The following is a 15,017-nucleotide window of genomic DNA, read 5'->3' on the forward strand; positions in this document are numbered from 1 at the left end:
CCACCCTTATGGCAGAACGCGAAGAAGAACTAAAAAGCCTCTTGATGAAAGTGAAAGAGGAGAGTGAAAAAGCTGGCTTAAAACTCAATATTCAGAAAACTAAGATCATGGTATCTGGTCCCATCACTTCATGATGAATAGATGGGGAAACAATGGAGACAGTGGTAGAGTTTATTTTCTTGGGTTCCAAAATCACTGCAGATGATGATTGCAGCCGTGAAATTAAAAGACGCTTACTCCTTGGAAGAAAAGCTATGACAAACATAGACAGCATATTAAAAAGCAGAGACATTACTTTGCCAACAAAGGTCCGTCTAGTCAAAGCTATGGTTTTTCCAGTAGTAATGTATGGATGTGAGTTGGACTAGAAAGAAAGCTGAGCACCAAAGAATTGATGCTTTTGAATTGTGGTGTTTGAGAAGACTCCTGAGAGTCTCTTGGAGTGCAAGGAGATCCAACCAGTCAATCCTAAAGGAGATCAGTCCTGAGTGCTCATTGGAAGCACTGATGTTGAAGTTGAAACTCCAATACTTTGGCCACCGGATGCAAAGAACTGACTCACTGGAAAAGACCCTGATGCTGGTAAAGATGGAAGGTGGGAGGGGAAGGGGATGACAGAGGATGAGATGATTGTATGGCATCACCGAGTTGATGGACATGAGTTTGAGTGAGCTCCAGGAGTTGGTGATGGACAGGGAAGCCTGCCGTACTGGAGTCCATGGGGTCACAAAGAGTCAGACATGACTAAGTGACTGAACTGAACAGCATGTTAGTTTGATACCTTTATATATTGTAATATGATTGCTATTTTAGCAATAAATAACATTTCTACTGTTATATAAATATCATTGATTTATAATGGTTGGAATAATTAAGCTCCAATTAACAAATCTGATGATTATTATACATTATAATATTGCTGTCTATGTACACTATGCTGTGAATTGTGTCTCTAGAACTTATTTACTAATCACTGCAAATTTGTATCCTTAAAGAATATCAGTCCTATCTCTCCATCTCCTATTCCCTGGTAATCACCATTTTACTCTGGATTCATGAGTATGGCTTTTTAAAAATTTCAGGTATAACTGATATCATATCATACTTGTCTTTCTTATCTCTGATTACATCTTACTTATCCCACTTAGCATAATGGTCTCAAGGTCCAAAACATCCATTCTTTATAACTGCATATAGCAACTTGAAAAGCAAAAATATTTTTGATTTTGTGAATTTTTTACATTTTATTCTCCATTATTACCTCTTGTGTCCATTTTTGGGAAAATCTCAGTGATATTTATTCTTTCTAATTCTCATCCTAACTATGTACAGTATTTTTACTAGAATATATTTTTTCAACCTAAGTATTTCATAGCTTCAGAATGAGAAGATGGCACAATAAATGATAAATTGTTTATATATGACTTCTTTCTCTTAACAGACAATTATCCTTCCTTCAAAATCTTAAAACTTTATCAAATCATGATTATTCAAATGTTATGAATAAGCAGTTCCAGAGTTAAGTAGTTTTGAAAATCTTTTATCTCATAATAGGTGATATATATGCATAGCAGCATAGTGTGTATATATCTGACCTGTGTCTAGGTTGTCTATGTGTCTGTGTTGTTGATCTTCCACATTCTCCCAGGACTGACCTAAATTCCAGCAGGGGTGATGGTGGGTACTTGAATAAGAGTAACTCCATTCCCTTGGAAGACTTTATTCAAAGGCAAGTAGTACTATTAAAACAAGAAGACAATTATTAATAGGCCTCCAATTTTATGAAAGGAAATTTTATAGTTAAGGACACTAATAATTGCTCTATTTAACAATAAAAAGGGTTGAAACTGCAGAACTCTCACTTGTATCCTGTGGCTTCAGGATGTAAAAGATTATTGTGTTTAAAATTTCTATATATTATCGCTTGTTTTACATTTTTAGTCTGTATATTTATATACTTATTTTCTACCCAAATTCTATTTGTTTTTATTTATATTGTGTATGCTGTGCCATTCTAAGTTGCTTCAGTCGTGTCTAACTCTGCGATCCTATGGACTGTAGCCTGCCAGGCTCCTCTGTCCATGGGATTCTCCAGGCAAGAATACTGGAATGGATTACTGTGTGCCCTCCTCCAGGGGATCTTCCAGACCCAGGGATCAAATCCACATCTCTTACATCTACTGCCTTGGCCAGCAGGTTCTTTATCACTGAGCCACCTGAGAAGCCACTATATTATAGATAGATAGAAAGATACAGATAGATATAGATATATTAGATAGATAGATAAATATGCTTCATATATATCTCCTAACCTAATTAAATATTCATAAGATAATGAAAGACTTTTGAGGTTAACTACTATATATTTCCCAGCTCACTTCAAGTTTCAGCTGTCTGTAATAGTTTCAAACAGCATTGATCTCTCCCTTCCCTAGCTAATTCTGGAATTTATTGTCTGTTTCAAATATTTTAATTTTTTATTATATTCAGTTAAGCATTTTGTTTTATATAGGTGACTCCATTTTTTATTTTTTTGATGAATTTTATTATTATTATTATTTTATTTTATTTTATTTTATTATTTAACTTTACAATATTGTATTGGTTTTGCCATATATCAACATGAATCTGCCACAGGTATACACATGTTCCCCATCCTGAACCCTCCTCCCTCCTGACTCCCTTCTTTTTAATGTGCAGGCTTATTAATCTTTTTAATAAGATTAATCTTATTAACTAATCTTTAATAATCTTTTTAATGAGATTTAAGTAAATCCTTTTGGATTTTCCACCAAAAAATAATAATAATGTTATAAATGGTAGTTAGAGTCCAGGGCCAGTACTGGAAACTTATTTGACATGTCATGTAGCTGAAAAGGGCTTTATCTGCAATGACAAAAAATAAGAACATAGCATTCTTATAATTTTAACTAAAATACAGTGACCAAAAACTACATTAAAATCCTTTCTTATTGAAAAGGGTCCTAAGATGGCAGAGGAAAAGGACGGGGAGACCACTTTCTCCCCCACAAATTCATCAAAAGAACATTTGAACGCTGAGTAAATTCCACAACACAACTTCTGAATGCTGGCAGAGGACATCAGGCACCCAGAAAAGCAGCTCATTGTCTTTGAAAGGAGGTAGGAAAAAATATAAAAGACAAAAAGAGAGACAAAACAGGTAGCTTTTGTCTGTCGGAGCTCTGTCCCAGGAAGGGAGTCTTATAAAGAGAAGTATCCAAACACCAGGAAACACTCTCACTGCCGAGTCTGTGGCGAGCCTTGGAATCATAGAGGGCAACATAATAGGGAGGAAAAATAAATAAATAATTAAAACCCACAGATTACGAGCCCAATGGTAACTCCCCCAGTGGAGAAGCAGTGCAGATGCCTGTACCCGCCACTAGCAAGAGAGGACTGGGCAGGGAGGCGCAGGCTGCATTGCTTAGAGTAAGGATCGGGCCTGAATGCCCCGAGTGGTGCTGGGAAAACTGGTCAACCACTGGCAAAAGAATGAAACTAGAACACTTTCTAATACCATACACAAAAATAAACTCAAAATGGATTAAAGATCAAAACTTAAGACCAGAAACTATAAAACTCCTAGAGGAAAATATAGGCAAAACACTCTCTGGCATAAATCACAGCTGGATCCTCTATGACCCGCCTCCCAGAATATTGAAAATAAAAGCAAAAATAAATAAATAGGACCTAATTAAAATTAAAACCTTCTGCACAACAAAAGAAACTATAAGTAAGGTGAAAAGACAGCCTTCCGAATGGGAGAAAATAATAGCAAATGAAGCAACAGACAAAGAATTAATCTCAAAAATATACAAGCAACTCCTGCAGCTCAATTCCAGAAAAATAAATGACACAATCAAAAAATGGGCCAAAGAACTAAATAGACATTTCTCCAAAGACATACAGATGGCTAACAAACACATGAAAAAATGCTCAACATCACTCATTTTCAGAGAAACGCAAATCAAAACCACAATGAGGTACCATTTCACGCCAGTCAGAATGGCTGCTATCCAAAAGTCTACAAGCAACAAATGCTGGAGAGGGTGTGGAGAAAAGGGAACCCTCTTACACTGTTGGTGGGAATGAAAACTAGCACAGCCACTATGGAGAATAGTGTGGAGATTCCTTAAAAAGCCGGAAATAGAACTGCCTTATGACCCAGCAATCCCACTGCTGGGCATACACACTGAGGAAACCAGAATTGAAACAGACACGTGTACCCCAATGTTCACTGCAGCACTGTTTATAATAGCCAGGATATGAAAGAAACCTAGATGTTCATCAGCAGATGAATGGATAAGAAAGGTGTGGTACATATACACAATGGAGTATTACTCAGCCATTGAACCAGTTCTAATGAGGTGGTTGAAACTGGAGCCAATTATACAGAGTGAAGTAAGCCAGAAAGAAAATCACCAAAACTTTTAAAATCTCGACTTTTCAATAATAGCCATGCTAACAAGTGTGAAGTGATGCCTCCCAGACTTCCATAATTGCACACTTGACTGTGAGTGATTGTCAAAAAGGGTGATCTTTGGGTCAGATCAGATCAGATCAGTCGCTCAGTCGTGTCCGACTCTTTGCAACCCCATGAATCGCAGCACGCCAGGCCTCTCTGTCCATCACCAACTCCCGGAGTTCACTCAGACTCACGTCCATCGAGTCAGTGATGCCATCCAGCCATCTCATCCTCTGTCGTCCCCTTCTCCTCCTGCCCCCAATCCCTCCCAGAAATCTTTGGGTCAGGGGAAGTGAAATAGTGAAGTGTCTCAGTCGTGTCTGACTCTGCAACCCCATGGACTGTAGCCTACCAGGCTCCTCCATTCATGGAATTTTCCAGGCCAGAGTACTGTAGTGGGTTGCCATTTCCTTCTCCAGGGGATGTTCCCAACCCAGGGATCAAACCCAGGTCTCCCACATTGCAGGCAGATGCTTTACCTTCTGAGCCACCAGGGGCAGGGGAAGGATAGTAAAAAACTCTAAGTCTGCCATGTTGGTGGCATCACTCCATCTAACATTTCTAAAGTGCCTACTGTATGCTCACCAATGCAGAATACAAAAACAGGAAGACTTGCATAATCAGGGGTAAAGCAGGACTTTGACCTCAGGTGCTTAGACCCAGACTTATTGCTATGAAACAATGCAATTTTACATTATTTAGAAAACTAAAATAATTATAATAAGATCACATATCTTCTTGCAGAAAGATTCAGTTTACCTTATTGGTGGCTTACCCAATTAATATTTATTTCAAGGGAATAAAAAATATACCTTTATCAAGCTAGAAGTTAATTTTAAAAAGCAGCTTTTGGCAAGAGTATATTGTAGAAGACTTTTAATAACTTATTTCCAGTTTTAAAAATATTTGTGACTTTGGAATTGGAATTTAAAAAGGCTGTAGTTTTTCAGTTGCTCAGCCATTTCTGACTCTATGTGATCCCATGGACTGCAGCATGCCAGGCTTCCTTATCCTTCACCATCTCCTGGAATTTGCTCAAATTCATGTCCATTGAGTTAGTGATGCCATCTAACCATTGCATCCTCTATCAACCCCGTCTCCTCCTGTCCTCAATCTTTCCCAGTATCGATGTCTTTTCCAAAGAGTTGGCCCTTCATATTGAAAGGTTGTTTTTGAACCACGAAAAGACGCTGGGATTCTTGGCCTCCAGAGGAGAGGAATTCAATCCAGGGCCAGAGACAAGGTTTGATCGCTCAGAGCTTTTGTGTAATAAAGTTTTATTAAAGTATAAATGAGATAAAGCTTCTGACATAGGCATCAGAAGGGGCAGAAAGAGTACCCCCTGCTAGTCTTCAGCTGGATGTTATATAGTCACTAGCAGTTTGTTAATGAAATAAAGGAATGTCTTAAAACTCAGAATGGCACCAGGCCCCTCATCCATAAGATGTATTTGGGGATAATCTTGGCACCAGACGAGTCATCCCGGGCCATAAAATGATTGACTTGAATCTTGTAGAAGGGCAGATTACCATACAAATAGTTTCGTTTACATAGATTAGGGGAACAATGTCTGAGTATAACATAATGGTTTGTCAAGTAGGTTCTGAGCCATTAGGCGGAACTGATTTGAAGACAGCGTCTGGGGTAAATGCGTAGTACATTAACATAGCTTAAGACAAACATTTCCATGAGAAAAATGCGTTGGTTAACTCAAGGTTTGAGAATAGTTAACTTCAGATGGAACCAGGTGTCATTATGGCAAAAGAGTATTTTAAGAGAAACCTCCTTTTAAATTTAAGAGAGAGAAAAATATCTGACACTTGCAGCCTATTTCCTCTGTTTGGAGACCCCTGGTCTTCCTGCCTGTTACCCTCACATTCCCCCCTTTTCTTTTAGGAGAAATTGTTGCCTAGGGAAAAGGGGCATTGTTCTCATCCCATAACTGTTTCCGAGCTGACAAGGGGCATTGTCCCTAAATTGGTGAGGCAACATATTCTCCTAACCCTCATACCGAGGATTTCTGATCCAGGAAGAAGCTGTAGCAGTAGCAGGAGTTTGAGCAACCATTTGTAACTTAAAAGCTTTCATGTGACTAGAAACAAATCAGTTACACAGTTACAGGTGCATGGAGCAAACAGCAAAAACAAAACAATCAGAATTATTACTATTAAGATAATTTTCCACCATGGGGAACTAGTTAATGTCTCCCAAAGTGAGGCGATTGAGGCTTCAAAAGTATCCATAGCTCCAATCATCTTGGTCATGTGTTTAGTAAAATGAGTAACATTAGTGCTCATATCAGGTATATATGTACAGCATTGGGTATGAATAATGGTACAAGTTCCTCCTTGCACAGTTGTCAGAATATATAAATCCAATCTGTTTTGTAAAACCACCTTTTTAATTTGTGCTTGTTCAGCATTAGAGCTGAAATAACTTTTTGAGAATCTTGTAATGACTGTTGAGTAAAATTAGTCAACGCATCCACTTGTAGCATAACATCTGTAGTTCCCAAAGAGGGAACAAACACTGCAGCCAAATAATCATACCAGTGAAATACGGACCTTGCCCACTGAGTTTTAAGGTGGGGTGAATTAGCAGGCTTTTCTGGAAGCTCTGAAAATATAAAGCCGTGAGTAAAGGCTAGACCCAGGGTGCATCTCCCTGTCCAACCAGGGAGAAGCCATGTTCATAGGTAAGAGCCACATGTCCAATAAGTCCCGTTTGGACCAAGCCAGTGTGGCTGAGATATCCAGTCCCAATTAGTGCCTGGCCAGACAAAGGGAGGACCTGAACTGGGGTTGGAAAACATGGGAATGATTACGTTGCATATTTCCTAAGGCAAAAATCCCAATTGTTTCCAATCATTGTAATTAAGTTGTTGGCTAACTTTTGGGGATGGCACTGTTTGTTCCCAGTATATAGGGGCAGTAGATATTAGACGTCCTTTTTCAGGAGTTAGCCGTATAACCTCATCCCATATTTGATAAACATCAGGTAAAAAACCATTAGATATAGACCTATTTGCCTTATGTGTAGCAAAATAGTCATTAAACCAAGACAATGTATAATCAAAATTAAAAGTCACATTATGTCCATAGTTAAAGTACAAAGTGTTGCACCAGTCCATTTTAGGGTTGTTAGATGTCATCAGATGAAGAAGAGGCATCACATATGATTGTTGTCAAAGATATTCGCAGACTTGGAGAAAGCGTTTTCCTTGAAGAGGAGATGTCCACCACAGGAAGCCTTCCACTGATGAAGAGGAGAGTGCTCCGCAGACCCAGAAGTTAGACTGATTGTGGAATGCAGCGTAGGAGTGAGCCCAGGACAGGAAGGCATTGTCTTGAGGATCAAATGGTAGATTCAGAATTTTTGGAGTCAGCAGAAGTAGGCTCACATAGATTATCAGGCCCATCTGAAAAGTACAAAATCAGAGCAGAGAAAGTAAAGACATAAAATGACATCACTTAGTTCTGGTCAGGGTGTCACCTCTTAACTTATGTGTGATGTACCCACGAATCAATTCCTGGCACTTTGACAACTGTGGGAGAAGAAAGAATAACCTGGCAAGGGCCTTCCCAGAGGGGCTTGAGGGATGGGCCCCCAGACCCCAATGTTTTTATGAAGACCTTGGTTCCTGGCTCTAATAGAGGCTTGCTTGACTCAGAGGCTGCGTCAGGAGTCATCTCCCAGAGTTCTGTTAATGCCTGTTGAAAAGCTGAGAGCTGAGTTACATAACTAATTAATTCCAAGGCTTCAGGGTCTATAACAATGTCTGTGCATAAGAAAGGCCTTTCATACATACATTCAAAGGGGGACAGTCCCTCCTTTTGGGGGGCAGTTCGAGCCCTCATTAAAGCTATGGGTAGGACTTTAATCCAATTGTCCTGCATCTCTTGAGTTAATTTGCGCAGATGTCTTTTGATAATGTCATTAGCTTTTTCAACCTTCCCTGAGGATTGGGGTCTCCAGGAACAGTATAAGTGATATTCTATTCCTAGAGCTTTAGACACCCCCTGAGTTACAGCAGCTTTAAAGGTGGAGACATTGTCGCTCTGAAGGCTCCATGGCAGCCCAAGCCTGGGGATAATTTCATGGATTAAAATTTTTATAACCTTCTTAGCCTGTTGACTATGACAGGGAAAAGGCTCAATCCACCCAGTAAAAGTATACACCCAAACATGTAAGCAAGAATATCCATTAGCTTTTGGCATATGAGTAAAACCAATTTTCCAGTCCTTTCCAGGATACTTCCCTCTTCGTTATAATCCAGATTTTGTTAGCTTTTCAGCCTTTGGGTTATTTTTCTAACAAACCTCACACCTTTTGATAATGTTCTTTAAAGTATTTATTACATTTTTACCTTCAAACAAATGAGAAGCCATCTGGTAAGTACTCTCTGCACCCAAATGAAAACTCTGGTGTAAACACTTAAGAATTTTCCACTGAGCATTTTCAGGAATTTTTAATAGTCCATCCTCAGACTGTAACCATCCTTTATCAGTAATCTTTGCTCTTCTTTTCTCATATCTTTCTAATTCTTCCTCAGTATATTATGGTTTTTCCTGTTCCACAGGACCTGTCCAAATCAAAGGCGTCTGTAGTGAAGGGGTTTCATAAAGTGGCGCTTTTCTGGCTTGACAGTCAGCCAACTGATTGCCTTCTGCTACTCTACTGGGTCGCACAGAGTCGGACACGACTGAAGCGACTTAGCAGCAGCAGCACTCTACTCCAATCCCTGCTGTGTCCTTTGCAATGCATAACAGCTACTTCTTTAGGACAATATATAGCAGTTAAAAGTCTCTCATCTCTCTGAAATGCTTAATAGGTTCTCCTGTTGCTATTTTAAACTGTCTTTCTTTCCATATTGCAGCATGAGCATGTAAAGTTAAATAAGCATACTTAGAGTCAGTGTCATTTGCTGCCCTTTGCTTAACTCTAGAGCTCGGGTCAGAGACACAAGCTCTGCTAACTGAGAGCACTGGTTCCCTAGGGGAGAGATTTTGCTTCTAAAACCTGTTCAGCAGTCACCACAGCATAAACTGCTTTACACTTTCCACCCCGAACAAAAGAACTGCCATCTGTAAATATTTCCATGTCAGGATTGTCTAATGGAGTATTCTTTAGATCTTCCTGCGCTGCATAGTTTAAAGTTAGAAATTGGGAACAATCGTGATTGGGTATTTCATTTTCCTTTTCAGGAAGGAAAGTGGCAGGATTTAAATTTCCACAAACTTTAAGCTTAGTTACTGGTCCTTCTAACAACAATGACTGATATAAGAATCCGACTGTCTCTCATCCAAATATTAACCTTAGAGTTTAAGATTCCACTCACATCACGAGAAGTCAATACAGTAAGGTTTCGTCCATTAATTATTTTTAAAGCTTCAGGTGCTAATAGGGCCGCTGCCCCAATTACTCTTAGGCAGTGGGGCCACCCACGTGAAATTATATCTAATTCTCTACTTAGATAAGCAATAGGTTGCTGGTGAGGCCCTCGGGGTTGTGTCAAAATTCCTAAGGCCATACCTTTTCTTTCAGTGACAAACAAATTAAATTTTGACCCTGTGGGCAAGCTCAAAGTGGGAGCTTGTAGGAGAGCAGTCTGAAGAACCTTAAAAGCCTTTTGAGTATCTGGAGACCAAACCAGTTTGTCGGTTTGGGCCTGCTGAGTCTCAGCTATAAGTTTATATAAAGGCTGGGCAAGTTCCCCATAACCCGGAATCTAAATGTGACAGTAGTCTGTGATTCCCAAAAATCTTCTCAGTTGTCTTAAAGTCATAGGTAGGGGATGATTTAGTTTAGGTTTAATTTTCTCAGAGCCTATGGCCCCAGTCTCTTTTGATATGATTAGGCCCAGATATCTAACAGATTATTGACAAAGCTGAGCCTTTTCTCTTGATGTCTTGTAACCGCAGCCTGTCAGAAAGTTTAAGAAATCTTTTGAGGCTCATGAATAAGTTTTTTCTGTCTCAGCACAGAGCAGAATATCATCTACATATCGTAACACCACTATTTCACAATTATTAAAGTTTTGTAGATCTCGTGACAAGTTTGTCCAAATATGTGAGAACTGTCATGAAATCTCTGGGGCAAAACTGTCCAGGTTAACAGAAGCTGGCTGTGTAGGGTCTTTAAAGGCAAGTAGAAATTTACTTTTTTCCGCCAAAGGCACTGAATAGAAGACATCTTTCAAATCAATTACTGAGATATATTTTAGCTCGTTCAGGAATTTTAGACAATAGAGTATAAGGACTAGGCACTATAGGGTGTAAAGGAACTACAGCCTCATGTATTATTTGTAAATCTTGAACTAGTCTGTATTTATCATTTGATTTTTTTATATCTAAAATAGGAGTGTTGGATGGACTGTTAAAGGGAATTAATAGTCTCTGTTCCTTTAAATTTTTGATGATGGGTTTTAACTCTTTTCTAATCTCAGGTTTTAGTGAATACTGTTTCTTACGTGGAAATAAGTTTGGGTCTTTGAGCTTGACAACTTCAGGAATAGCATTTGGTGTTCGACCCACAGATCTTTCATCAGCCCACACTCTAGGATTTACATTTTGTTCAATTAAAGGGAGAGAAAGGGAGGGCTCCATATTCATGAAAACAGAGGCATGGACCTTGTTCAGTATATCCCTCCCCAAAAGGGGTGAGGGAGACTCTGGTGCAATCAGAAACTCGTGTGAAAATAGCACAGAATCTCAGTTACAACTTAAAGAATAACTGAAAAAATATCTTTTGGCTCATCTAGACAGTCTCATTACGGAAGCGGATCAGGAAGAAAGTGGGCCAGGGGCTTCAGTAAGCACAGAGTAAGTTGCCCCAGTATCTAAAAGGAAATTGATGGATTGGACCCCCACAGTTATTAATACTCGAGGTTCCTCGGGTGTAATTAGGATGGGAGCTTGTTTGTGGACCCCAGGGCACCTTCAGTCCTGATTGTTTTGAGAGTTCCACCCCGGAGACCTATGCCTCTGGGGGCAGTCTCTTCTAGTGTGGTCCTTTACAGACGGGACATGGAGCCGGGGGCGGCTTGGATGCCTGAGGGCAATCCCGCTTGAGGTGTCCCTCCTTTCTACAGTAATAGCAAGCCCATCTCTTCTTACCTGGGTCCCACTGGGCTTTTTTTTCAGGCTGTTTAAGAAAGGTTTTCACAGCCATTGTGAAGGCTTCTACCTGTTTCTTTGTCTTTTTTTCTTTTTCTTATATTCCCTACCATAATATATTGTCTGAGCCAGTTGTAACGGAGTATCTAAAGACTGATTTGGTCCATACGCCTGTTTTAAGAGCTTACGGTGGATATCTGGAGCGGACTAAGTGAGAAATCTATCTTTTAAGATCTCTTTTTCCTCTTCACTTTTGGAATCAATTTCAGGGAATCTGAGAAGGGCTTCTCTCAGTCTATCTAGGAATTACCAGGAGCTTCCTTTTCCTCCTGTTCTATGTTTGTCAATTTGCCATAGTGGAATGTGAAGTCAAGTGGGCCTTAGAAAGCATCACTACAAACAAAGCTACTGAAGGTGATGGAATTCCAGTTCAGCTATTTCAAATCCTGAAAGATGATGCTGTGAAAGTGCTGCACTCAATAGGACAGCAATTTGGGAAAGACAGCAGTGGCCACAGGAGTGGAAAAGGTCAGTTTTCATTCCAATCCCAAAGAAAGGCAATGCCAAAGAAAGCTCAAACTACCACACAGTTGCACTCATCTCACACGCTAGTAAAGTAATGCTCAAAATTCTCCAAGCCAGGCTTCAACAATATGGGAACCGTGAACTTCCTGATGTTCAAGCTGGTTTTAGAAAAGGCAGAGGAACCAGAGATCAAATTGCCAACATCTGCTGGATCATCAAAAAAGCAAGAGAGTTCCAGAAAAAACATCTATTTCTGCTTCATTGACTATACCAAAGCCTTTGACTGTGTGGATCACAATAAACTGTGGAAAAATCTGAAAGAGATGGAAGTACCAGACCCCCTGATCTGCCTCTTGAGAAACCTATACGCAGGTTGGGAAGCAACAGTTAGAACTGGACATGGAACAACAGACGGGTTCCAAATAGGAAAAGGAGTACGTCAAGGCTGTATATTGTCACCCTGTTTATTTAACTTATATGCAGAGTACATCAGGAGAAACGCTGGGCTGGAAGAAGCACAAGCTGGAATCAAGATTGCTGGGAGAAATATCAATAACCTCAGGTATGCAGACGACACCACCCTTATGGCAGAAAGTGAAGAGGAACTAAAAAGCCTCTTGATGAAAGTGAAAGTGGAGAGTGGAAAAGTTGGCTTAAAGTTCAACATTCAGAAAACGAAGATCATGGCATCTGGTCCCATCACTTCATGGGAAATAGATGGGGAAACAGTGGAAACAGTGTCAGACTTTATTTTTCTGGGCTCCAAAATTCCTGTAGATGGTGATTGCAGCGATAAAATTAAAAGATGCTTACTCCTTGGAAGGAAAGTTATGACCAACCTAAACAGCATATTCAAAAACAGAGACATTACTTTGCCAACAAAGGTCCGTCTAATCAAGGCTATGGTTTTTCCAGTGGTCATGTATGGATGTGAGAGTTGGACTGTGAAGAAAGCTGAGCACCGAAGAATTGATGCTTTTGAACTGTGGTGTTGGAGAAGACTCTTGAGAGTCCCTTGGACTGCAAGGAGATCCAACCAGTGCATTCTAAAGGAAATCAGTCCTGGGTGTTCATTGGAAAGACTGAGGCTAAAGCTGAAACTCCAATACTTTGGTCACCTCATGTGAAGAGTTGACTCATTGGAAAAGACTCTGATGCTGGGAGGGATTGGGGGCGGGAGGAGAAGGGGACGACAGAGGATGAGATGTCTGGATGGCATCACTGACTCGATGGACATGAGTTTGTGTGACATCCGGGAGTTGGTGATGGACAGGGAGGCCTGGCGTGCTGCAATTCATGGGGTCGCAAAGAGTCAGACACGACTGAGCGACTGAACTGAACTGAAAGGCTTAGCACGTGCCTGCCTGAGTCCTTCAAGAATACATCTGACAAAATGACTCTGATCCCATCTTCCTTTAGCTGTGTTGTAGTCCCATTCTGGTTCTGTAATTGGGACCGCCTGATTTCCAGTGGGGAGGGCGGTTATCTCGTCCTCCCTCTTTCTTCCTGATTCATTACCAAGCCATTTATCTCCATCAGTTCAGTTCAGTCTAAGTGGCTTTTCACAGTTGAGTAGTATTTAAAACTTTAAGTTTGTAACTATTTCTTATAATCCTAAGCTAAGAGAATATATGCATTTTCCTGCTAGATGCATTCCATACTTCTTTAAATCTTTCATTTTTGGAAAGCTATATTCACAAGCAAAACGTCTCCAAAGACTGTATTAAAAAAAAAAAAAGAAGAAGAAGAAAGAAAAACTTGGTAAGGAAATGATGTAAGCAGTGACTAGAATTATGACATAGTGAAAATTCTTTTGCATCAGTAGTTACCACGGAGATGTAGAACCACAGCAATACACTTCATTTGGAGAACTTGCCTAGCTCCAAGAGGTTTCTTCTTGAGTATCCTCTTTCTCCACCTTCAAAAACATCATATTTTTCTTTCTGATTTTTGTCCAGGTGTATATGGACCCAAGGATCTGGACTGCTACACCATATTTTATCACTTGGTTCCATCTACACATGAAGTATTTGAACCTGGAAAGTATTCTAAGTTTAAAGGTTTGGATTTAAAGCTTTGAGCCATGTTTAAGATACTTGATTTTAGTATCTGAAACAGTTAAGATAAATATCTATGGTCCTATCATTTTAAAAGGTATCTAGTTAATTTTTAAAGCCTTCTAAGCAATATGAAGTCTTATTTGGCAGTTATCATAGATTGGAAATTAACTGAACTTGATTTGAGTGAATCAAATGACCAATAACTTGTTTAAATCATTCTTCACACTGTAAAATGCAGCTATCTTTATTTAATGAGTGAAGAGTGAACACTCAAAGCTCTACTCTTAACATTCTATTCTTTCATTTATGAAAACAAATAATTATTTTGAAATGTTGCCATAAAACAATTTCAGTTAAGTAAACATTTCTGGAGAGAAAAATTATATGATGGATTTTCCTAGGAATATTTTATCAGGTTTTGTCATTTAAAATCACTGTGATTTAATTTGATTAATCTAAGTTTTCGCTCCCTTTTTAGAAACATCACTTTTTGTGAAAGCCAAACTTTTTAGACATGACTGAACATGGGCTTGCATCTACTCTTACTGAAATGCCTCTTTTAACTCCACTGATCAACGGAGATCCTATACATCAGGTAAGGGTAGTTTTGCTTTTTTTTTTTTTTTCATTAAAACTGTTCAAATTTTTATTGAATTCAGTATTAGCTTTTATTTAGAAAAACTGTGTCACTTTTAATGACTGGTCACTTACTTTGCAAGTTTTTAGTCTTTTTATCAACATCTACTTATCTTCTTCTTAACATTGCTTGAGTGATATTTAACACTACCTTAGGTCCCACATTACCTCCTTTTGTGTGGATTTAGATTCTTT

General features: G+C 39.3%; 1 protein-coding gene and 1 pseudogene across 1 annotated transcript in view; one reads left to right on the plus strand and one right to left on the minus strand.

The window, feature by feature from the left end:
• Positions 1-1,655: 1,655 nt before the first annotated feature.
• On the minus strand, positions 1,656-7,904 carry LOC133242602 (endogenous retrovirus group PABLB member 1 Env polyprotein-like; annotated as a pseudogene).
• Positions 7,905-14,668: 6,764 nt separating this feature from the next.
• The window catches only part of LOC133242603 (fibronectin type III domain containing protein 3C1-like), a 68,415-nt gene continuing 68,066 nt past the window's right edge, over positions 14,669-15,017 (plus strand). The window contains exon 1 of the mRNA XM_061408778.1: positions 14,669-14,781. Coding sequence (XP_061264762.1) covers positions 14,701-14,781 — 81 coding nt within the window. The 5' untranslated portion in view covers positions 14,669-14,700. The remainder of the gene's footprint in view (positions 14,782-15,017) is intronic.

The sequence above is a fragment of the Bos javanicus genome, chromosome X (assembly GCF_032452875.1).
Source record: "Bos javanicus breed banteng chromosome X, ARS-OSU_banteng_1.0, whole genome shotgun sequence".
NCBI classification, from domain to species: domain Eukaryota; kingdom Metazoa; phylum Chordata; class Mammalia; order Artiodactyla; family Bovidae; genus Bos; species Bos javanicus.